The 23,987-nt window shown below is 53.6% G+C and overlaps 8 protein-coding genes across 8 annotated transcripts; 5 read left to right on the top strand and 3 right to left on the bottom strand.

Moving 5' to 3' along the window:
- Positions 1-665: 665 nt before the first annotated feature.
- Positions 666-3,104, top strand: J4E85_008718 (uncharacterized protein; the record flags this gene model as incomplete). The annotated part of the gene is made up of 1 exon (XM_051472942.1): positions 666-3,104. The coding sequence occupies one exon, from the start codon at positions 666-668 to the stop codon at positions 3,102-3,104; it is 2,439 nt and encodes an 812-aa protein (XP_051323162.1).
- Positions 3,105-4,377: 1,273 nt separating this feature from the next.
- On the top strand, positions 4,378-7,636 carry J4E85_008717 (uncharacterized protein; the record flags this gene model as incomplete). The annotated part of the gene is made up of 3 exons (XM_051472941.1): positions 4,378-4,682; positions 4,987-5,082; positions 5,140-7,636. 3 exons carry the CDS (start codon positions 4,378-4,380, stop codon positions 7,634-7,636), a joined length of 2,898 nt encoding a protein of 965 aa, XP_051323161.1.
- Positions 7,637-8,128: 492 nt separating this feature from the next.
- J4E85_008716 (uncharacterized protein) lies at positions 8,129-9,168 on the bottom strand (the record flags this gene model as incomplete). The annotated part of the gene is made up of 2 exons (XM_051472940.1): positions 8,129-8,272; positions 8,329-9,168. 2 exons carry the CDS (start codon positions 9,166-9,168, stop codon positions 8,129-8,131), a joined length of 984 nt encoding a protein of 327 aa, XP_051323160.1.
- Positions 9,169-9,955: 787 nt separating this feature from the next.
- J4E85_008715 (uncharacterized protein) lies at positions 9,956-11,104 on the top strand (the record flags this gene model as incomplete). Its single annotated transcript, XM_051472939.1, has 1 exon — positions 9,956-11,104. The coding sequence occupies one exon, from the start codon at positions 9,956-9,958 to the stop codon at positions 11,102-11,104; it is 1,149 nt and encodes a 382-aa protein (XP_051323159.1).
- A 2,181-nt stretch (positions 11,105-13,285) lies between these two features.
- CCT4 (T-complex protein 1 subunit delta) lies at positions 13,286-15,136 on the top strand (the record flags this gene model as incomplete). The annotated part of the gene is made up of 6 exons (XM_051472938.1): positions 13,286-13,339; positions 13,388-13,439; positions 13,495-13,517; positions 13,570-13,599; positions 13,647-14,483; positions 14,531-15,136. 6 exons carry the CDS (start codon positions 13,286-13,288, stop codon positions 15,134-15,136), a joined length of 1,602 nt encoding a protein of 533 aa, XP_051323158.1.
- A 2,390-nt stretch (positions 15,137-17,526) lies between these two features.
- On the bottom strand, positions 17,527-19,149 carry J4E85_008713 (uncharacterized protein; the record flags this gene model as incomplete). Its single annotated transcript, XM_051472937.1, has 2 exons — positions 17,527-18,913; positions 19,076-19,149. 2 exons carry the CDS (start codon positions 19,147-19,149, stop codon positions 17,527-17,529), a joined length of 1,461 nt encoding a protein of 486 aa, XP_051323157.1.
- Positions 19,150-20,371: 1,222 nt separating this feature from the next.
- On the bottom strand, positions 20,372-22,685 carry J4E85_008712 (uncharacterized protein; the record flags this gene model as incomplete). The annotated part of the gene is made up of 5 exons (XM_051472936.1): positions 20,372-20,391; positions 20,453-20,881; positions 20,949-21,211; positions 21,260-22,356; positions 22,419-22,685. 5 exons carry the CDS (start codon positions 22,683-22,685, stop codon positions 20,372-20,374), a joined length of 2,076 nt encoding a protein of 691 aa, XP_051323156.1.
- Positions 22,686-23,201: 516 nt separating this feature from the next.
- J4E85_008711 (uncharacterized protein) lies at positions 23,202-23,893 on the top strand (the record flags this gene model as incomplete). Its single annotated transcript, XM_051472935.1, has 2 exons — positions 23,202-23,356; positions 23,410-23,893. The coding sequence occupies 2 exons, from the start codon at positions 23,202-23,204 to the stop codon at positions 23,891-23,893; spliced, it is 639 nt and encodes a 212-aa protein (XP_051323155.1).
- Between the last annotated feature and the right edge of the window lie 94 nt (positions 23,894-23,987).

Below are 23,987 nucleotides of genomic sequence, written 5' to 3'. Positions count from 1 at the left end.
CAGAGGTTCGACGGTGAGGTAGAGTCTAAGGAAAAGGTCTTGTGCAGTTGAAAGAAGGAGCATCATAGTATGCGCGGAGCCGGCATGAGGTCGCATCACTTTCATCACTCGAATATCCACTCTTGAATTCACTTCACCGTTCACCCTCTCCTCGATACGTTAATTACTCAAGAAATTAGACAGATACATACTGCTGAGTTTCCCGTTTCAGTCTAGCTGTGTATCCGGAAGCGACCATCTCTTACTTCTTGCGACGTTTCGATTCATGATAGACTCTTCAGCAGTCTCACATTGTAGAATGGGTTTGAATGCATGTCCTCGTGATGTTTTCACTTGGTTCATGTATGATCGCAGCTGTGACGATGACGACGTCGGCGGGTAGGTATATAGTGAACGATGCGGCGAAGACCACAAAGACGACGAAGACTATCCAGAATGGCTTCTTCGAGATTGTAACGCGACCCTCATTGTAGGATAACGAGTTTATTGCGTTTTGCGAAGTGACCTCGGGAAGTGAATACAGACATATGACAAGAGTAGTGGATTCCTGTGGGCCATCGCTAGCGCGTGCCCATGCGCCGGAACCCCGAACATTTTCTTGAGCTTCTCCACAACAACACCTCGCGCCCACCAAATCGACTCACGCGGGTCGCATGAGCTCTGATATGGCCAAACGAAAGCGCGGCGCTCGCGACGAGCCACCTCCTGCCGATATGGGACTCGGTGCGACACTGGCGCACATGCGCGGCGAAGCGCAATCCGACAATGCGGCAACCACCACGACTAACGGAGACGAAGAGGGCTGGACAGTAGTCAGCGGCTCGAAAAGGAGACGGAAGGAACGCGGATCGCACTCTGAGCACAACGGGCGCCGCGCCTCCAACTCGCCTTCGCCAGCTCGCAGTCCTGGCCATTCGCGCGACACAGATGGGCAGGGCAAGCGCAAAGCACGATCGCCACCGCCGCAGCAAGATGCAACTCCCGACAACCCATTCGCGGGCAAGGACACCCAACTAGGAAATCGCCTTTCCTCCACCGACAACCCGTTCGTCACATACAAAGCTGGCTCTGAGCAGTCAAGCGAGAACATGACCAGAGAGGAGCGCAGGAAAGAGCGCAAGCTGCAGAGGAGCTACCCAGCCATTGAGCATTCACATCATGCCCGCCTGAACTCGCACGTGAAGATCACAGACCTCCAGTCACTGGTGCTCTACTTGCTTGCTGACGGTAATGCGCCGCAGTGGGTTTCTGTACGCAGTCGTGCCAATATCCAACAGGTCGTCATGCTTATGGTTCCGGGATTGGACCTGGGTATGTTCAACGGCGATGTTGCTCTAGACGCCGCGCCTCAGTCGAACCCTTCTGTTGGAGCAGAGACAACAGATGCGCAGACTGATGCTGCGCTCACGGCTGCAAAGGCTGTAAAGGATGCACAGGCAGCAAAGCCCAAGCGGTTAAACATTTCGCGTGATGACTTTTATCCGGCTAGTCTCAAGGCCGAAAAACTACCTGCATCGCTGAAACCCCTCGCTGAAATCTTTGAGCATGTCTGGCCCATCAAGGCTATAGGCGAACATCGCAACAACCAATATATGAGGGTGCATTCGCCCATTCATACGATGCTAACCTCACAAATACCCAAGACGCAAGAAGAGAAGCAGATGAAGAAGACGGGGAACCACAAAGGCCCCTTGCCGCAGAACTCGAAGAACTGGGAAAACAAGCGCACACGCATCACCGAATACATCGCCAGTCTAATGGAACAGCAAGAGAACGAATATGTGCTACATCCAGCTATGTTCACCACTTCGGAATCCAAGGAGGCCAATAACGAGAGAAGGAAGCTTGCTCATCAGAGTGCTGATGACGGTTGGGTCGACACCAATGTCACTACCTTAGAAGATGCAGAAGTACCCGAGATGGAGATTGAACAAGGCAGTCTGACCGCTGGAAGACACATTATATCCGTCGACTGTGAGATGTGCAAAGCTGAGAATGACCAGCTTGTACTCACTCGCATCAGTCTATTGAACTGGGACGGCACTACGGCCCTCGACAAGCTTGTCAAGCCGGATGTCGCCATCAAGGACTACCTGACCCAATGGTCCGGTATTACAGCGGCCATGCTCCAAGACGTCACAACTACTCTAGCGGACATACAGAAGGAGCTATTGGAACTCATCACACCGCGTACAATCCTTGTGGGACACTCGCTAAACTCTGATCTCAACGCACTCAAGTTGACCCACCCCTTCATCATCGACACTGGTATCCTCTACCCGCACCCTCGTGGGCCACCATACAAGCAGTCGCTGAAGTGGCTTGCGCAGAAATATCTCAAGCGCGAAGTGCAAAAGGGCTCAGCAGGTCACGACAGTGTGGAAGATGCTCGGACATGTCTCGATCTAGTCAAACAAAAGTGTGAAAAGGGCCCGCGGTGGGGGTCGGGCGACACAAACGCGGAGTCTATTTTCAAGAGAATGGATCGTTCTGTACGACCAAAATCAAACGACGTGCATCGTGCCGGAGCTGTCATCGACTGGGGCGACCCGAACAGAGGTCATGGTGGCCAAGCTCGAGTTTCCATAGGCTGCAAGACCGATGAGGAAGTAGTAGAAGCTATTGAGCGTACAGTAAAGGGCCAAGCTGAAGGCAAGGATGGCACTACTGACAAAATCGACTTTGTCTGGGGACGTTTGCGCGAGTTGGAGCTTGCAAGAGGCTGGTGGGACGACGCCAAGACGGCCGACGTTGAGCTCATTCGACAGAATGCCTTGCAACGACTGGGTCTTCTGAAGGATGGCGAGGATACAGATGTTGAGGTTCACGGCCCTGAGCTCGGCGATGCCGTCTCCAAGACCATTGAACGCATCGGGCAGATATACGACGCTTTGCCACGCTGCACGGCCTTTATTGTGTACAGTGGGACAGGCGACCCTCGAGAAATCCGTCGCTTGCAAGCAATGCAACAGCAGTATCGACGAGAATACGCTACCAAGAATTGGGACAACCTCAGCGTCAAATGGACGGATACGGAGGTGCAGGCTCTCTCTAAAGCCTGTCAAGAAGCTCGCAACGGCGTTGGCTTTATTGTTGTCAAGTGAGGTACGAGTATTCGTACCTCGCGCGTGCTACGTGCAACGCAACGTGTCGTAGTACAAGGTGTCCAAGCGCATATCGCTTGACTGACACTCTCGGTCGTGGCGTATGAACGGATAATCGGGATGCATAGGCTGAGAGGCTGAATGCTTTCTAGAACATGCGTTGTGTTTTGCAATTATCGGTAGAAAGGATTAAACGCGAATAACCATCGTGCCAAGGGCACAAGTACTGCATGACATCAATCAACATCCCTGTCCACTTTCCCCTTACTTGGAGTTAAATTAGCGCAAAGCTTTTCGCCGCCTCACAGCGGGCGAAGATTGCGCAAATTCAACTCTGTAAAACCATAATCCCATCTTTGCCTGTGTGGAATCGCTGCCACGGTACAGCAGTGCCCTCAGCGACGATCATTCCGTCATGAGGGAGGCGGGTACCAGTTGGGACAATGCTGCTGACGACGACATGAAAAATGGCATGGATAAAAGCCAGAAACGAGTAGTCTGGCCCAGATATAGCTGCAAATGTAAATTCGGACATATAGCTATCATCCTGCATCGACATGTTATGCTAATTGGCCCATGTCGCGGATCAAACTTGGCAACCTGTAATCGTCGCAATTTGATGGTAATAAAGATAGCCGGCGCTTGGTCCCGGGATGAGTAAACTGCCCCATAACGATAGTGACTACCGATCAGGTGTTGGGATGCTGTGACACGAGTTCATACCTGTGCACGTCGACACATGCGTACCTCGGACGGTAGGGAACTGCTCGCATTCGATAGACGGACGAAATTACAGCTGAAGAGATCTGGCTGTTGCGCGAGATGGAACAGCTAGCGTGTTGCGCTTGCGACACGAGACGGCTTCAGGGCTTTTTCGCAATAGAGCGCATCTAAATTGATAGCGAGGCGCGCTAACCCCACTCGGACTCATGCATGGCTAATCATGGAATAACTCCTGCTAATTATTTCACTTGCCCTTTCCCTCCTCTGAATTAGCTCTCGTCTTTCAGGGTTCCTTCCAGTCTCCGCCGCAACCGCCTATTCTTGTTGGGGCCTACCATTTTTTCCTCTTCGCTTCCAATCTCACTGCGCTTGCTGAAACGCTATCCTGGACTGAGACGCGTCGTCGCGTACCCGAGACCGGTAGTTCAGCTTGCTTAGGCCCACCCTCTTTCATCCAACTTTTATTTGTTGCTATCTAGCACTTTTCGTGCAGCCTCTCCGCTCACTTGCAGCTATCGCCTAGGCACTGTTGTGTCAATGGGCTGCATCAATGGCGGGCTCCAGGCGATCCGGAATTGGCGAGGTGGAGTCAGACATGAATACACATGAACTTCAGCCATCACCACCAGAGGTTGTGGAGAGTGCTGATGAGGCCTCTCCACCTTCCCCGCCCACCAACCGTGCAACTAAAGCATACTGCAAGAATTGTCAGAAGTGCATTGGAGATTTCTACAACTCCTGGTACAAGGTCACCGGCAGCTACTTCGTTCCCGCCATGCTCGGCTCTTACAGTTCTACCTTACAGCCCATGGGCAAACTAAAAGCGGCGTCAAAAGGCACCGAATTAGCAGGATGGTAAGCTGAACCCAGACATGACATTGGTCCCTTCTCCCTTTACAATTGTTTGTCGCACCTTTCCCTCTTATAGCCTTGGCTGGCTATCAACAAACCCCAACACACGAGTTGGCGTATCCCGGCTGCCGATGGTTACATGGTATTTTAAGTTTCTTCCTCTAGACGCACCGACGCTAGCCTGCACCAAATCTTTCCACACTATAGATTAACATCTATTAGACGTGTACGCCCGCATTTTATGTCCCGCATTCCTTATTGCTATCCTTTCGTTCGCACAGCAATCTTGGTACTAACTCAACACCAGTACCATTCAGCCTTTATCGTGCCCAGATCCGGCTTGCGTAAAGACGGCTATCGGATTCACTGTTGTTACCGCGCCTGCAGGAAAGGGATCCTTTCGGTACGTAACTTCTCCAATGGCCTTTCAAGTTCTTGCATGATGGCTGACTTGTGACAGTGGTCGAGATTTCTTCAAGCTGGGTCGCATAGAACTGCAATGCGAAACAGCACCAAATCATACCATTGTAGTCGAGCCTGAAGTGGATGCCTCACAAGACCTACTAGCGAACGAAGACACCCCAAGTCCTCCCTCGTCGAGAGCAACACCGAAAGCGTCCTCGGCTGAAGCTATGGAGATTGACTCACGTGCGCCATCTGTAGATCACTCAGATCACACTCGCGGGCGGTACGAGCCATCCCAAGACCGTAGTTTACAACAGCAGCAGCAGTCGTTGCATCCTGTCGGAAACAACACACCGTCGTTGCCAGCACCATCATCGAATCAGTCTTCGATACGGAACTCCCCACACGCTTTTGCTCAAGACGCGCTGAGCACTGCACCGCAGTCAAATTCTCCCTATCATCAAGAACCTCCTAAGTCTCACCAAGGGCCTGGCATTGAGTCAATGAGCGGTCCACCTGAAGTGCCAACAATGGTCCCTCAGACCAATGGCCATCACTATCCTCGTTCGCCAGAAGACGTTAGCATAGACGCTATGGCGCGTATACAGACGCAAATGTCCCACAACAGTGGCGCCTTAGCTGCGCATACCCGCGACATTAGGCTTCACCAGGAGAAGATGGACCAAACAGCAGAGGCACTGCGTCAAGAATACCAGTTCAAGTTTCTTCAGCAAAATGAGTATATCAAAAAGGTGGAGGCGCTGGCCGAAAGATTACAAAGTGAGATGCAAAGCATGCACCTTGCCATGCAAAACGTCAATCGTGAGTTATATACGATGAGGATGGAGAGGGAATCAGGAGCTTCGGCTACGCCCCATGCCGCTCCATCTTTCGCGGCTCAGAATGCAGCATTAGAGCAAATGGCGCAGCAGATGAATGTTTTGTCGCATAAGGCGAGCGATGTAGATCTTCTCAGTACTACTATCGAGATCATGAAGGGTAAAATTTATCGACTCGAAGAGCGCGCCGGACCTGAGCCCTCGCAAGCACCGCCATATACGTATCAGGCACCGCAAGCATCGATGGCACGCCCGCCTCATTCGCATCAGAGTACACCAACGATGACGCCGAGCAATAGAGCACCCCAACCAGTAACCAACGGCCAGCCACAGCAATCGTCGTTCGTCGCTCCTTCCACCACGGCGACACCTATGAGCGCGCCGAATCCCACGAGCGTCGGTCCCACTGGAAGTCAGGCTGGCGGATGGGCTACCATCAACGCGGGAGTGAAACGAACACATCAGAACGGCGTTGAGAATCCACAGGAGGCCAACACTCAAGCACCCGGTTCGCCCAAGAGGCAGAGGCTTGTTGATGCTGGTCCTTCAGGTTACACGGCTTCGCAACAAACTCCCATGACAGACCATCGCTTTCAAACGCCGACGATACCGTCCCAACAGACTGTACCTGAATCTGTACTCGGATCGCAATCGCAATCGCAACAGTCTTCCTACATCCCTTACGCCACACAAGATGGCCCTTCAGACGCCAGCTGGCAACCCGAGTCCCAGCGTATGATCGAGCATCGACCGCGTGGGCGTCGGGGTGGGGGTCCTGGAAGTCGTGGTGGCAGAGTTAGAAAGAGCATACCAGCCCACGGTACACTCGGAACCCCTGATTGGGAAAGGCCTGATTGGCAAGGTGTTCCCGATTCTCAGATCAGTCCGTCCGGATACTACCAACACGTCCCGCAGCCAGGACGAGGAGGCATTGCGCGGCGAGGCAGTGGCGGTGGGGGTGGTCGTGGCGGTTACCCAACCAGCGACCGTGCTAGCAGTCTAGGTCTACAAGGCGTGACAGCTGCCATGAGCTTCGGATCGCCTGGTGACATGTTTGGATCGGCAAAAAAGACGCGCACCAAACCCATTAGGAATGCAGATGGAGTCTTGATTCGCAAAGACGGCCGTCCCGACATGCGCTCACAATCCTCAGCAGCTAACCTCCGCAAGGTGCATTCACGCAACGAAGGCGAAGCAAGCCACTCACCCACTGGCTTCACACCTACCAACCAGCAATATGCGAACTCGGGTAATGCACCGGACACGCCGAGTCCAAGCGGCTACGCAGCGGACCCAAGCGCGAGCGATAAGCACAACGCAATAATGGGCAAGATGTTCCCCGCTGGTGTCGACGCAGCACGGAAACAACAAGACTACACTCGTCAAGTCTTTGAAGAGAACACCGATCATACCGTCCACCCACGGTCGCAGAACCACGCTCCCGCTACAAAGGCGGCAGTCCAGATCAAGAGGGAGCAGGTTGAGCGGAACCGAATCTCCGAGACACAAAGCCCACGGGTGCAGGAAACAGACGTCGACATGGATACAGGGGAAGATCACGCAGACGACGAGCGTCAGACGCCCGAGGAAGGCGGCGTAGATCCCGAAGACCAGACTCAGGATACGAATATGCATGAAGAAGGCGGCACAAGAGCTGCCTCACAGACTAGTCCGGAAGACGAGGCAGCTGGAAAACCGCGTAAATTCAACTAGGAGAGCAGAATCAATCCGAAAACAGGAGTGCAGAAGTTTGTGAGAGTAAAGAACAAGTAACCGCTTTGTTTTGTATTAGTACTTGATAGACTATCAATAGTGTCAGTTGATACGAAGGAATTCCATATTTCTGCATTGATTTACTTGAATGACTAGGCACTCTAGAGCCTACGTTGACGTTAGGTCACATGTTTTGCATCTTTCTATGTCAATGCAGGCTCTACCTTAACGTTAGGTTTACATGCTTTGCATCTTGCTAGGTTAATGTTAGCTCTACGTTAATGTTAGGCTACACACTTTGCATCTAGCTATGTTAATGTAGGCTGTACGCTAACGTTAGATTGCATACTTTACATCTTTTAATGTTAATGTAGGCTCTGGGGTGTTCAGTGATTCCTTGTATAAGGTAGATGTGAAAAGTAACTTCGTTTGCGTTCACGAAGAAATTGATATTGATAATTACAATACATTCAAACCCCGACTATGTCTTTTCTAAAACGGAACAGTGGGAGCCTTCTCCGACCCGTTGGTCCTCTCCGGGTAGTGAATTGCGCCCTCAGAAGTAGCGCAATTGGTAAGGTAAGTAGCAGAAGCATTAACGGGGATGGCATTGCCTTCCTGAGGGCGGCCGTAGACCTAATCGCATGTTAGCATTCATCGAATCATCATGTGCACACTCAATGGATACTTACGTGCTCGTAGTACCAAACCTCGCTCAAAATAGTGTAACCTCGATCAGTCGTGTTCTTGCCAGCATCAGTAGCATTGAACCTGGGACCCGAGCAACCCAAGAAAGGAATTCCGCCGTGCTGCTCGTACAGAACATCTACAAGATCAGAGTACGAGTACGTGGTTGAGTTGGAAGGTGTGATGCCCTCAGCGGCCAACCAATCGAAGGTGGGGAATCTCTTGTAGTACTTGACAGCTGTCTCGAAGAAGTCGACAACGTCCTCGTGCTCGCGGTACTGCGGGCCGTAGCAAGGGACGTTGAAGGTAGAGAAGCAGGTGGCGTGCTTGGAGAACTCGTGGCCCCAGAAGCCGGGGTTGTCTTGTTGCCACGCGATCCAGTAGATGTTCATGTACTCCAAGAGGTCGTAGCGGCCGAATGGCTCGAGGAAGGTACCGATGTTGGAGCCGTTGTAGGGTGGGACGAATGTACCGTTTGGTAGCCCGTTTGTGGTGTTCGGTCCCGGGATGGGGTCGTATTGGCGGCTCAGGTCACAGTATTGTGTGTAGCTACCGTTACAGAAGTCGGGCCAGAGGCCGTGGAGCGTCCATGTGTCGGTGGGGAGAAGCTGGCCCTCAGACTCGCGGCCGGTGTATGTGTTCCAGAATTGAGTGCTCAGAACAAGTCCACCGAATGTCTCGACACAGCAGGTGTCGACCTTGGAGGGATCTTGCGATGGGCACGACAGAAGTGGTTCTTGTAGCTGGCAGGTGTGATTCAACGGGCTCTGGTTGGGATAAAGTTGTGCATTTGTCGTTGTCGCCAGTAGAGCCGCAGCACCGGCTTTGGAAAAGGTACCCTTCATCTTGCCTTGACCGTAAAGATAAAAGATTGATTGATGCAAAGGAATACTACGAGTTCAACAATGCTGGGAAGCCGACATCTATAAAGCTCACAAAATTTTGGTCACGGCGTACCCAGGCGGCTGCAGCCCCAGTCGGTGCTTACCACATGTAGAAGGTACATCTTCCAGACTCCTGGTTAGAGCTCCGGCGGCGGCGATGAGCGACAGACGAACAGTACCTGCTTGTAAGCTAGACGGACTCACGTGTCGGTCCTATTGGATGATAAGAGAACAAGGCTACGCAAGCCGCGCCTTGGTGCCCACTTGAGCTGTCTCCGAGGCCATGATGCTGGAGATGCGCCTTGGATGGTGAGATTGGTGGGTAGGACCAGCCACAATGACGGCTTTTACTCTCTGTGCAAAAAGAGTTGGGGATTACGCCTCGAAGGATTGCTGGGGCAGAACGTGGGTTGCTCGATAGGTGACAGGGTATGGCTTGGTCGGACCTGCTCGATGACGCTCCACGACCAGACGCACAAACTCAACAGCTGCATCGACATTGCTCCAAGGGCAGTGAAGTCATCGATGGACGTCTCGAAGGTTTCCTAGCCCTACGCGACCCTCGAATCCCAAACGCGCCTCCAACGGTGAACCGGACGAACGTGGCCTCCGACGAGCGCTGCCTATCGCCGCCTCCACACCCGCCATTCGTCGTCATAGTCTCATCTACACGACAACCAGCCATGCGCGCCCACATCAAGCCCTTTGCATCCTCGCGCTGTTTTTTAGGCACTACCAAACACCGAGAATGCCTCCTTCATCCTCCATAACGCCGCTACCCCCGCACAAGCCAGAAACATACACGACGGCCCATCACATCGGCAAGCCACCCACAAGCTTCAAGAACCCATGGCCGTCATATAAGAACGACGGCATAATCGCCGCCGTCCGAACGCGATTCAGCACACCCAAGAACTTCGTCCCCATTCCCGCCGACCGATTAGGCCTGGTCGACGTGCGCAAGCCAGACTTCAGTAATACACAGAACGGGCTGAAGGCAACATGGATAGGACACGCGAGTTTCTTGATCGAAACAACAGCTTCAGAGGGAAATGAACGGGGAATGCGCATCCTTCTCGACCCCGTATGGAGTGAGCGCGTAGGACCCTACGGCATGGTCGGTCCTGTGCGGTTTACACCTCCACCATGCACCATCGACGAGCTCCCTGAAATCGACGCTGTGTGCATCAGCCACGACCACTACGACCACCTCGACTCGGATACGCTGAAGAAGCTGAATGCGAAACAAGGTGGCGACTTGCGCTTCTTCTGCGGATTAGGCGTCAAGTCTGTTCTGACGGGGCTAGGCGCAGGCATCAAGGCGGATCAAGTCGAAGAGATGGACTGGTGGGGTGGCATAACTGTGTTCAAGAAGGGTGCTGGAGGCGTCGAGTTGATATGCACGCCTGCGCAACATCGGTCGGGACGCACGCCTTGGAACTTCGATGGCACACTATGGTGTAGTTGGATCGTCAAGGAGCCGTCTTCGTCTGGCAAGAAACTCTTCTTCGCGGGAGACACAGGGTACTGCCACGTTCTTTCCGACGACCAATTTTCACACCACGACGCGCCACACCCGCCTTGTCCGGCATTCAAAGAAATCGGCGAGTTGTACGGTCCCTTTGATCTGGCACTCGTGCCTGTGGGTTGCTTCAAGCCGAGGTCCGTCTTGTCTGGTCAACACTCTAGTCCTGAGGATTCTTTGGCTATACATAGGGATGTGAGGAGTAAGAGGAGTATAGGCATGCACTTTGGCACGTTTCGTGGTGCTTACTCGGCTAGCTATGAACCGGTTACTGAGCCGCCTGAAAGATGGCGGAAGGGTGCGGAGGCAGCTGGGTTGAAGTGGGGTGTTGATGTTGATTTGTGTGATATTGGCGGGACAGTTGTAGTTTAATGGCATATTCACCTGACACAAGAAAACCCCCGAACAGGTCTGCAGACTACAACAAGATGAGAACGTGCAAAATAGGTGAGCTAACGCTAATGTAGGCTCTAGGGTGTTCAGTTTTTACATAGTCCGACGTGTGTTCATGAAGTCGTTTGACTAACTAGACGAGTAATGTAACATATACCATTCTTGTATCAATCACAAATCATATTGACAGAGTTCTGCATCGTTTCGTTAAGACTTCACTATAGAGAACAGAATGATTCGAATAATGCATTATTTCCTTATTCATCTAAGTGGAAGAAAGCATCATCGTGAGTACTCATACAAAACCAGTGCTGCCTTCTAATGTAAATACATAAGCTGCTTTCATCGCCATGACTGGCGCCGTCTAGTTATACTGCATGTAGGTGGCGGTCGAGTTAAACTTGAGATTGCCCTTGATGACCTTGTCCACGGCAGCCAGGAAGTCCTTCTCGGTCGCAACCTTCCTTCTCGCACGTATAGCGAACATGCCTAGGGGTACGAAGTCAGTATATGTCTCATATGCATTTCGTACAGCCAGAACTTGCCTGCTTCGGTAGCCACACTCCTCAGTTCGGCACCTGTGCTGTTGGGGCAGAGACGAGAGATGAGCTCCCAACGGATGTCGCGCTCTACACTCATGCTCTTGGCGTGGATACGGAGAATGTTAGCACGGCCTTCCATGTCTGGTAGCGAGAACTCGATCTTTCGGTCGATACGGCCAGGACGCATGAGGGCTGGGTCGAGAGTCGAAGGCCTGTTGGTCGCGAACATGACCTTGATGTTACCGCGAGCATCAAAACCGTCGAGTTGTGTGATAAGCTCCAACATGGTACGTTGTACTTCGTTGTCGCCTCCAGCACCGTCATCGAAACGAGCACCACCGACAGCATCGATTTCGTCGAAGAAGATAATACACGCCTTCTTTGTTCGTGCCATCTCAAACAGCTCGCGCACCATCCTGGCTCCCTCTCCTACATATTTCTGGACAAGCTCTGAACCGATAACTCGAATGAAGGTGGCGTCGGTTCGGTTGGCAACAGCTCGGGCGCAAAGGGTCTTTCCAGTTCCTGGAGGGCCGTAGAGAAGAGCACCCTTCGGGGGGTCGATACCCAGGTTGACGAAGCGCTCTGGTGATAGCAGGGGCATCTCGACGACCTCTCGTAGCTTCTCAATCTGCTCTTTGCAACCTCCAACATCTCCGTATGTGACATCGGGCTTGTCCTCAACCGTCATCATGGTAACTGAAGGGTCGATCTTTGGCGGTAGAGGAAGCAGGATCTGGTACTTGTTGCGGTCAACACCCACGCGCATACCCTCCTCGATGTCGGTGGGCGAGACGCGCTCTCCGAGGTTGACGACGAACTTGGCGATTTGCTTGACGTTGATGACATATTTGCTCTTCTCGGAGTCCTTCTCGTCTTGTATTATCTTGGTGCATCGCGCGACCTGGAGGGGTTGCTCTTCTTGCATTCGTTGGCGGTCGGCGGCGATATCCCAGAGATGTGGAGGTGCGAGACCGGTATCTGATTCCTGGAGGCGTTAGTCGAGCCGGAGGGAGGGTGAAGGAGTCTGTACTTTGACGCCAATCTTCTCGTTTATCGTCTGCTGCTTGTCCTTGATCTCCTTCTCGAGCTTCTTGAGTTCGGCGCCATAGGGTGCCGCGCCGTATGTCTTCAACACCTGGATGTCCCTGTGATGCCATTAGCCCATGCCTGCTTTGAACGGGACATGGCGTCTCCTACTCATCGGTCAGAGGTGTGATCTTCTTCTCCTCGACCTCGTCGTCGGCGAAGTTCTTCTGGTACTTCTCCCAGGACTGGCCTGTGGCTGAAGGCATGCTTGCGGAGTGGGCGGCGACTGTCGTGTGGCCGAGATGGGGTTCGGGCTATGCGTACAGTCGGGTTGTGGATGATTCCGGGTAGGAGCGACAGTGGGAGCAGATGCGGCGGCGCGGCGAGTGTATGGGGTTGGTTGTTGTGTTCTGGGTGAAGGTGTAGCTGTGATGCGGCAATGGCCCGGCGAGTCGGAGCTTGGGGATTGGCCGTGCGCTACGTCTATCGCGTTCTCGAAATATTGTCAGTTCGCGTCCAGGCACCACAACTTCCCCGCCAAACTCCCACGATACCCCTCTTTTAGCTTTGTTCCTCTGTATACTGAAAGATGGCTGCTCAAGTTGCAAATGGCGGTACCGGTGGCGGTAACACTGCCTTCAAGGTGCGCTTCGTCACTAAGCTCTGAAAACATTGACTGACATTGGCCCAGGACAAGGAGAAGCCCAGAGCTGTTCGCAGCGCCAACATCATTGCCGCAAGAGGTACAGAACCTACTCCTTCTCTTTTAGGAGCATCTCGCTAACTCAAATTGTGCAGCTGTGGCAGATGCGATCCGAACTGTATGTCCCACCACGAGGTGCGGGGAAGAGATGAATACTAACTTTCTGGCAGTCTTTGGGACCAAAGGGCATGGACAAGATGGTATGAGACAGGCGCAAATCGCTAGCCATCACAACTGACTTGTCCAGATTCAAACCAGCAAAGGCCAGACCATCATCACGAACGACGGAGCCACCATGTTGAACCAGATGAGCGTTATGCACCCCTCCGCGAAGATGCTCGTCGACCTCGCACACGCCCAAGACATCGAAGCTGGAGATGGCACAACGTCGGTCGTAGTCATTGCTGGAAGTCTGTTGGGCGCTGCTGAGAGGTTATTGGGCAAGGGCATCCACCCCACAGTCATATCAGAGGCTTTCCAACGGGCAGCGCAGGAGGCGATATCGATATTGACCGAGATGGCCATCCCTATCTCGCTCACCGATAGGCAAACGCTCCTCAAGACCGCCACGACCGCACTCTCTTCCAAGATTGTTGCCCAGGAGCCCAAGCTTCCCATCATGGCTGTGGACTCAGTCCTCAAGGTCATTGACCCCAAGACCGCGGACAACGTAGACTTGAAGAACATCCGGATGATCAAGAAGTCAGGCGGTACCATCGAAGACAGCGAGATGATTGACGGACTGGTTCTCAACCAGCCTGTAGTCAAGAGCGCCGGTGGTCCCACATTGAAGGAGAAGGCACGGATAGGTCTCATCCAGTTCCAGTTGAGCCCACCGAAACCGGACATGGAGAACCAGATTGTCGTCAACGACTACAGGCAAATGGACAAGATCCTCAAGGAGGAGCGAACATATCTGCTGAACATGGTCAAGAAGATCCAGAAAGCCAAGTGCAACGTTCTCTTCATCCAAAAGTCTATCCTCCGAGATGCGGTCAACGACCTGAGTCTGCACTTCTTGTCTAAGCTGAAGATCCTTGTCATCAAGGACATTGAGCGTGACGAGATTGAGTTCATTTGCAAGGTGCGTAAGAGAAGTGATTCACATGTAACGAAGCTAATGCACAGTAGAGCACTGGCTGCAAGCCTATTGCCGATATCGATTCATTCACAGAAGACAAGCTCGGTTCGGCAGACCTTGTCGAGGAGGTACAGGCATCGGGCGCACGATACGTCAAGGTTTCGGGTGTCAAGTCAGCAGCCAACACTGTCTCCATTGTCTGCCGAGGTGCTAACAACCTCATTCTGGATGAGACCGAGCGATCTCTACACGACGCTCACTGCGCCATCCGCTCGTTGGTCAAGAAGAAGGCGCTACTTGCTGGTGGCGGTGCCCCGGAGATTGAGATTGCGCATCAGCTGTCACTCAAGGCTCGTGAGCTCTCCGGCACTGAATCCATTTGCTGGAAAGCTTTCGCCGATGCCATGGAGGTCATTCCGACAACATTGGCGGAAAACGCCGGTCTGAACAGCATCAAGGTCGTCACAGAGCTAAGGCATAGGCACGCACAGGAGCAGAAGAATGCTGGTATCAGCATTAAGAGCGGGGGTGTCAAGAACGACATCAGCGAGGAGAACGTACTGCAGCCACTGCTGGTCAGCACCAGCGCTATCGAGCTTGCAGCCGAGACCGTCAAGATGATTCTGCGAATCGACGACATCGCCTTGTCGAGGTAAAGAACCACAAATGGATTGACTTGGCAGCGAAAGACGCAGGATACTACGAGTAATGAAAAATTCGAACAAACTGTTGATGCCAAATAAGTGTTTGGAATGTCATGACATTGCATGTGAAGGTTACGCGTATATTGCGTTCAATGCATGAACGGTGCAATTAAAACCTGCACGTGGGGGAGCATGGGACTGCAGTAGCGGGACACGTCGTTCTCTGCAGACTGTCGAGAAAGGATAAGCCGTGGATCACTTTTCTTCTTCCAGATGCCGAATTCGGACCACTTTGATCCTGGGGTATGCACCTGAAATGAGCAATGTTTTCGACTTGACTCGTTTGGAAAATGGAGAAATGCGAATGCGACTATCCGCGCGCGTGACGAAGCAATTGCTTTTCGGGCTGATCTTTCGCCCGCATAGGTTATCCGGCCGTCAGCATGTAGACGCAGTGTTTCCGTGCCGTGTTCATGAGTAGTGTATGTGTGTGATGCCTCACCACGATAACGCGAGCACCCTGGCCTAACGACTTTGTCGTGCACCTAACTTTGCAGAATATCACAACATGAAAAAAACCGTTTCAATGCAAGCAGTCGATCGTTCTTGTAACCTTTGCTGCAGCCGCTTATCATCCGGCCAAGATGTGAGTCCTGACCTCGGGAACGCCGACGGACAGCGTATCTGCAGCAACATCACTTTTTTAGCTGCGGCCACGGAACTCATACACAGGTATGCTGACTAGCAAGACGTCCATCATCAGCACCTTCAATAAATCTTAAATACGACTCCGGCTACACTACGCGCGTGTAATAAACAAAGGCGCGAAAAAAAGTAAAGAACCCCGGAAAACACCACCTCCCAGCCGCCGTATGCAATCTAACGGCATTCCTCTCACTTTCGCATCACAGGACAATGACATGCATATGCCGTACCTTTTTCCCTAACTTTCTTTTCCCGTCGATCAGCCAACGCCACAACAACGACCTGCAGTGCCACACTCGCAAAATCCAGCGTACAATGTAAACAACATCGTCACCTCACGCAAATGCGTCACCGACCCAAGAAAACCACTCAATCGATCCAGACCCCCGCCACACACATGACCCGATTGACTGTACGCGCGCGCTATCCGCTGCGAACGCAAGATCGAGCCCTGTGAGAGTGAAGAAAAATCTAGCGCAAGCTGAAACGTAGCGTACCGTGAAGATTGGAGCAGTTCGGTTCGGCATCTAGTGGGTTAGTGTACCAGGAACCGCGTAAAGGTAAGTCAGACTTGTTCGGCAAGGGAACCCATTAGGGATCTAGAGCCGGGTGGGCAGGTGGAGCTTCACCGGAAAGCGGTGGTGGAGTTGGGGGAGCTGGTGGAGGATAAGAGTGAGTGGGTGTTTCATGTTCTAGTGGCTGATGGGATGTTCGCTGTATCTTTTGCGGAAAGTGTAGTGGGCACGTCATTGTTGACTGCAAGTGGAGGGTTGGGGGAGTAAAGAGGGAAGATGGAGATGATGGTTGGTGGAATATGTTGTGTGATGTGTTGATGCGTTGGATCGACCAATGCTTTCACGTATACTCAACTTCAACCTAGCTACCCAATAACTCTCTTTCTCATGCATCTTACCTCGCCACCGAAACACATCCTCCCAGCACCACGAAACGCATACAACGCCTAGTATCAACTACTGCATGCAAACTGTACGAGTACTGTAATGTTGATCTTTGCCTAGCCACTGGATGAAAACGGCAACGTCATACAGCCATCCCTGCCATTAACGTCTATGCGATATAGATCTCTCCGCTGCGGATAATATGGTTAGTGTGGTTCTTTGGCGAAACATGTGGAGAGATAAGACGGGTAGTGTGAACGGGTAGGTAAAGCTCCGGTAGAGAGTACGAGGACCTAGTCATGATCGCTGGGGGCGATCACTCCTTCGGCAAAAGTCAGGTGCTGTGAGTTGAGACGCTGGACTGTATCGGCAATTGCGATGAGTAACCGTTGTTGCCTGATGTAATAGGAAATACGCGGAAACAATGCTATCGACAAGGATGAGGCAAAGTGGTGGTATCAAAGCGACAGACCAGTTTTGGTTGCTGCCGACTGGGTATCATTCTCGATGAAGTTCTTGGCTAGCTAAGTATGAAGAAATACCAGCAGGGTAGCTGGACATGGGAGATGAAAGGAAAACGCCTCATTCATGCATCTGAATCGTTCGGTTCGTGCATCGTGATAATCGTACAGTCTGATGAGCTTTCGTAAACCCCCGTAAATGTCTAAAAAATGGTTGGACAAGGAAATAAAAGTCGCTCGCTGAAACGCAGCAGACCTGTTGTTGGTCTTTGTTAGGAAAGACAGGCAAAAAGTACAATGTGAGAAGTGAATTAATAGATGCAGGCTGAAATGGGGATCAGCGACTGGTGGCCTTGAGGCTGGCACGCTTCAGTAGGCGGCTCACGAGGTTTCCGCGCGGTTTAGGCTTAACGTAGAAGGCGCCCTTGGTACCGGTCATGTCGTCGGTGAAGACAAGGTCTTCCAGTGCCAGAGGATCGTCTTTCGAGGTTTTGGGACTTGAGCTCGAGCCTGAGCCTTGCCAGCCATACAGTTGATCTTCGTCAGCTCGTAAATCGGGCCGGGTCAAGGTCATACGGAGCGTCATCTCGCGATTAAAATGGCCATTGGCGGAGTGGACAGGCGACGGAGCCGGCGAATCGACCGAGAACTTGCGGTGCGAGATTTGTCGGGAGTGCATGCGGAAAGACAGGCCGGTGCTAGAGGGCGTGGCAGGTGAGTCCATGTCGGCTACAGAGCCGGCATCAGATTCCAGTCCCTGGTTCTCCTTTGGATGGTCTTCGAAGAACGACAGCTGTCCATCCCTAAGGAAGGTGTGCATGTCTCGGCTGAACTTGCGAGCATGATTGTCGATCTGTGGCAGCTGGAAGTGGGGTGTGGCGGCGTCGCTTCCAGCGGACGATGGGAAGCCGAATTCAATCGCTTCGTCGAACTTTTGAGGAGAGGCAAGATACATGCGCAGCTTTTTCCTCGCCTCGGGATCCTGGTAGTGTGTCGCTTCGGGGTCGATCATGAGAGTTGGCGGCGTAGACGGCGATATGTGGCCTGTGAGAGAAGAAGAGTGGGCACGCTGGTGGAGTCGATTCGGCCTGGTATTGAAGAGTGGAGGATCCGCCATGTATGAAGATCCAAGGCGGACAGGGTGCGATGTGAGGGACATGGTTCGTCTCATGTCTGCCGTTGAGGTTTCCCTCCGATGGAAGATGGGCGTGGCCATTGTGTCGAGATATAGTAAATGGGTGTTTCGGTCCTTGTCCGTGTTTGATGTACAAGAAGGCCCGAAAGTAGGGCGGGAAGGGCTGACGGTTGAAGAGGCCGAAGATGAACGACGTCGTGAACGGCCGCGTTCCGGAAGGTCGAGCGTGGAGTGGGAGAAGTCGAAGTGAAAATCGTTGAAGCGTTGTTGTGCCCACTCGGGATCCTGGTCGTCGGGAAGGAACGCCTGTTCGTGCCTGCCTTGGAGGAGGGCCTGCTCTTCGCGGGAAAAATGCTGCTTGCGTACCTTTTCAGGCAAGGAGAGAAAGAAGTCAAGGTCAATGTGGGAGATGTCGTGAGCGTGCACAGCCTTTTCGGATTTGCGTCTGCGTCGTCCGGTGCCGAGAGATAGCGAGGGCCGGTGGGATTTGGAAGCGGTGCTGGCCTGGGACGAGCGGCCTGATGTAGTAGGCTCGTCGGAGGCGTGCTGGGCGATCTGCAAACGCTCCAGGGATGAAAAGTACTTTCTCCTGTAGCGGGACGAATTAGCATTGGCATCATGGCATAATTGACAGGCCCTTCATCTACTGCAAGGTACACAAAAAGTCATGGTGGGGGATTCGGTATATGCACGCGCATAACGCGCCCTTATCACACGTGCCGACCACTCAGGAGCGCGGAATATTACTTACTGGACTGAATACGGCAGGGCGTCGAATTCGGCCTGCCGCAGAGGCAGAATAGTCCCTTTGGCTTTGCTCTTCATGGCTTCGGCTCGGATCTCGACGTCGGCGATGGCGCAACGTTTGGCTTCAGGCACATGGGGGCGTGGTTTGCGCGGACGACGCTGCGAATGGCGGCCCTGACGCCGTGGCCGGGCGGTGCGGCGGGCACTTGGTCGTGAACGTTTGGTTGAGCAATGCTGGTGTACTTTGTTCTCGAGGATCGACCGGAGGGCTATCCGAACAGCAGCAAGCGAAAGTCCGAAGAAGAAGGAATTATATGAGGTCCAACAGGACGGCCGCTGGGGGATAGAAACAATCAGTGGGCTCAGCAGCGTACGACTGTCGCTCGCACTTGGGGCGGCTGCATATTCGTGTCGCGGGATGCTGCAGCTGCAGGCTAACGCGCCGCCAGCGACGCACTCTCTGCTCTCCACCTCACACCTGGGCCCTAGTAGAACCGTGGCTGATGTATCCGAGAGCACGCCAGGCCCGCGTGCGGTCGTTGGTTGAGTCAGGTCGTGCAGACAGGCCTCCCCCCCGCTTTGTCTCCACCTTGCCGTCCGCTGTTTCAGGCCCGTGGCCGCCAGGAACACACCGTCAGCGGAGCCACGATGCTTAGCGTGCGACACACCGCTGGCCAACGTGCCCGGCTCGCGGAGTCGACAGATGCTCTCCATCACATTTGCCTGATTAAGCCTCCGCATCAAATATACTTGCTTCTGGAATATGCGTTATGGCGTTACTACCAGGCCGCCCGACTGGCCGGCTCAATGGCTGCGCCAGCGTGTCACGGGTTAATATCGCACAGATCACCGTCGATTGCCAGACGCCTTGTACAACGTCGAGCATGCGCTGCGTAACGACGACAGGCTGACAACACGCACGCACGCTCCAAACAATCTGTCTAATTGCAGCGTATTGCACAGGTACAAGCAAGGGTATCTCAAGAGAAGCGCATCCAGCTCCCGCGCCAACACAAATGTTACCGCCCCCTGCACAGTTCCTAATATGGTTCCCAGAGAGCGGTACCTGGTTCCCAATTTGAACGTCGACAGACGTCTATTCACAAGACGGCGAACGTCTTCCACCCCGCCGTTGCCTAGTTCCGCATCGAGAAAGATTAGGCTTTCGGAAGCGTAGGCTTAGGCTTCCCAACATCATGCAGCTTGGACGTTGGCGGCCCCATTAATTTCACTATTACCTGCACAAGATCGATGTTTGTTGTCCAGGACTCCTGTCCGTGAACAAGCATTTTCTAGATCTTCAGGCACCCGCAATGTCATCTGCATCAAGGTATCAAGTCAGTACTGAGCCCGTGCCACGGTGTAAAGGAGAAGCACGTACAGTAGTATTCGTCATCCAGTCCTTCACGACTGGGGAGCACTGGTTCCTCCAGCCCGACATCTTCGTAGCGAACGTTGAGCAGACGGATCTTGAGCCCGTAACCGCCGATGAAGGTTACCAACTTATTGGTGTCAGCGGTAATTGGCTGTTGGTTCAGTAGCATCAGCAGTCCATCAAGCCACTCGGAAGCAAGGGTATGGCTCTGGGGATGCAGATGCAGTAGGACGGATTCTTTTCGCCCTGCACCTGAGCCGCTGGACGCCTGCCGCGCGTGATTGGACGGGGGCAGGTAACCGTGGATCGTGATCTTGGTCGACGTCGAAGCCCGCTCGTGGCCTGGCAGGGTTGTGACCGTACTGTCTGACGATGCGGTCGATGGCGCCGAAGCCGAGACATTGCTCACCACCGAAGAGACAATGGATAGATCGACTGTACATACAAGTCAGCCACTGCGGTAACGCAAACCATAAACGACGCGTGGACGCGTTACACTTACTCTTCTCCTGCAGCGTGTCTAGCCTCGGCTCAGTCGCCGTCTTCTCGTCAAAGTCAGCGTAATGCAAATATCGCCGGTTGTGCGACAATCGGACAAAACGCCATGATGAGGGCACAGAACGATTCAGGGTCTTGCTGGTTACCGGACCCGCACTCGTGCCGTAGTCGATACCCATTGGAAACCACGCGCCTTGTAGCAGGCATCTTATACGCTGCTCCTTTACAAACTGCAGAGCCTCGTGGTTGAGCTCGTCACGGACCTGACTGTAGAGAGTTAGCTGAGCACAGACTACATCGACGCAAACTGCATACCGGAGATGATGGCCCCATGCATCCTCGTAGGTCAGCTCCAGTACTTCCATTTGGAGTTCTCTCAGGCGTTTCAGCTCGAATTCAGCCAGATCTTCCTCCACGTCCTTGACATCCCTCATACGTGGCGCCTGGCCCACGACCTGCTCGATCAAGATGCGGACAAGCTCTTCGATCTTCTCAAAGTCCTCGGTTTGTGCGCCGGCTACCTTCCATAGTCGGATGAAGGCACTCAGTCCACTCGTATGTAACCTGGACCAGTGGAGCAGGAGGGGCTTGAATGAGCGGTCGAAGTTGGCCCGCGAGTCGGTAGGCCGGTGGGAGTCCACGTCGTCGAGCTTATCTATTTCAAAATGTTCGTATAGGGTCTGGGTGACCGACAGACTTGCGCGAGCGATTGGGCATCGCTGCTCGAGTGGCTCTGCCGACTGCTCCAGCAAGAGCTTCTGAAACCCATCTTCGTTCTTGTAGACAAAGTCGGTAATATCCATGAGGCCTAGGAAGCCAGTCGCATCAAACTCCCACGCAGGTGATTCCGTCTCGAAGCCCAGGCGCTTCCATTTATCCGGGTTGTGCTTCTTGCTTCCTTTGGGGTCTGATGCTGACTTCTCTGGATTACTCGCCGTGTGTAGCCCGCGGATCGCCCTCCTGTGGTCGGGGTTCTCCAGGTCGACCTTCTCTTCCCTCCAATTCCTGAGCAGTATCTTGGTCAAGGACTGGAAGTCGAGTAGTGGATGTGCCAGATCTTGTATCGCAGAGCTCTGCATAAGCCCGTATACGCTCTTGATCACGCCCAGCTCCTGTAGCTGCTTGATGAACTTGGGCCATTCGAAAGCTGCGTCGTTTGCGATGGCGTCTCGCATGAGCGCGTTGATAAGCTGCAGGGAGTTTGCACATAGCGCGTGGTCGGCCGAGGTGATCTTTTCAACGAGGGAGGGTAGGAAGTCGGGCTGAGAGTCGACGGCGGGCTTCAGGCGCTGGAAGCCCGTGGTCCCGTCCTGGGAGTTTCGGTGTGAGGGGTGGCCGACAATGGCAGCGAGGACCGACATGGCACCGCGGTTGACGTTGACGAGAGGTTGCGCGACAACGAGGTCGACGATCTGGAGTATAGTTGTTAGACCTCTTCAGGCAATCCCTCGTTCCAAGGTCGTCGTCGACTTACCCTCGCGACCAGATCGTCCGTGACATGGTCCCATCCCTTGTCCAACTCCAGCAGGCGTGCGAGAGAGGTCAGACAGTAGGCCAGGGTGTTGCCGGTCGAGTGCAGCGCCAGGAAGCGCAGCTTGGGCAGGCCGCCTTCGTATATGAAGACGTCGGCGAAGGAGGGGTCGCCAATGGCATTCTGCAGCTTAAAGACCGCCATCTTCCGCACCGACTCCTCCTCCGCGCCGAGGCGCGCAACCAGTTCCGACACATTGACGCTATCCATGGCTCAAGCTTCTTCGCAGGGTGGGAGGATGTGGGGTAGGTAAGAATAATGTGGAGATGGTTCGTTCGCCCCAAGTCACGCAGGAAGGGCAGACATGGCACACGCGCCAGAGACCGAGGCGGCGGAGTGGGCGGGCGGGATGCTCGTCGCTGCTGTCGACGATGTTTCACCCTGTCCTGCGCCATCGCGCGTTAGCTGAGTCGCGCGACCCTTTGCTTGGCGACACGCTTCACGTGCGCCGGCCCACATGCTGTTGGCTGCCTGGGCCGGCTAGTCAGGTACGTCGCCGAGCCGACAACATCCAAAGCGCCGTCCGGTCCGTCCTGAGCACCATCGCGACTAAACATCAGCGCTCCTTTCGGCCCATTCGCGTCCTCGATACCCTTTGTCCTGTTTTGCAAGCCGCTTTCTGTTCTGTGTTGACGCCGCCGCTGCACGTTCCAGCTCCTTCCGCCTTTGAGGCCGACAACAGCTTCTCCGCTTCACCCTCACCATCACCGCGAAGTCGCCGCCACTATGGTCTACATCACCTCTGACTTGTTCGGTCCCAATACACCGCACGAGCGCCAATACGACACCACCACCAGCTACTGGCATACCATGGGCCACGATCAACACGCCGCCGGCCTGGGCAAGAGAAAGAGAATGGCTGGCGACGACGGACCCCAACCGTATGCACCAATACTCCACCCAAAATAGAGCTCCAATTCTAACAACTCTGCAGCGTATCACGTCAACACCGCTCATCACCCAGTCGCGACTCCAACCGCCTCCATCTCCACAATACCCCGCCTTTCGAGAGCAACAACAACAACCTGCCATACGCCCTCTTCCCCTCAAAGCCACACGAATACACATCAGAACGCCGGCCGGTCAAGCAACTCAAACGCCTCAGTCCGAAAGCGTCACTCGTCAAGTCAACATCACACCTAATGGACGTCGACTTGGACGCCCCATCACCCTGCCAAACCCAACCACACGCCGTTTCCGACCTGCGATCCTGTCACGCCTGCAACAAAGCGCCCAAGCGACGGAAAGACCTGGAAAACTACCTCGATTGCACGAGATGCGAAGGCCGGACCTGTTTCATCTGTGCGAGGCAATGTGTAGGCTGCAGCAAGGCGACGTGCAAGAAGTGCATAGTAGAAGTCGGAGAAGAGGGGGACGCATGGTGTCTCGACTGTTATTCACGGAACCTCAACTCGTGAGCACTAGAAGAGAAGGTAGTTTGGTTGTTTTGGTTCATTCTAGCAGAGCGGGCGTCCTTGTGTTACTAGCAGCTGCATCGAGCGAGACTCTATC

The sequence above is a fragment of the Alternaria conjuncta genome (genome assembly GCF_024043145.1).
Source record: "Alternaria conjuncta strain BMP 0040 chromosome Unknown scaffold_14, whole genome shotgun sequence".
Classification (NCBI taxonomy): Eukaryota; Fungi; Ascomycota; class Dothideomycetes; order Pleosporales; family Pleosporaceae; genus Alternaria; species Alternaria conjuncta.
Note: the sequence above shows the minus strand (reverse complement) of the source record. Positions and strands in the feature narration are given on the sequence as shown.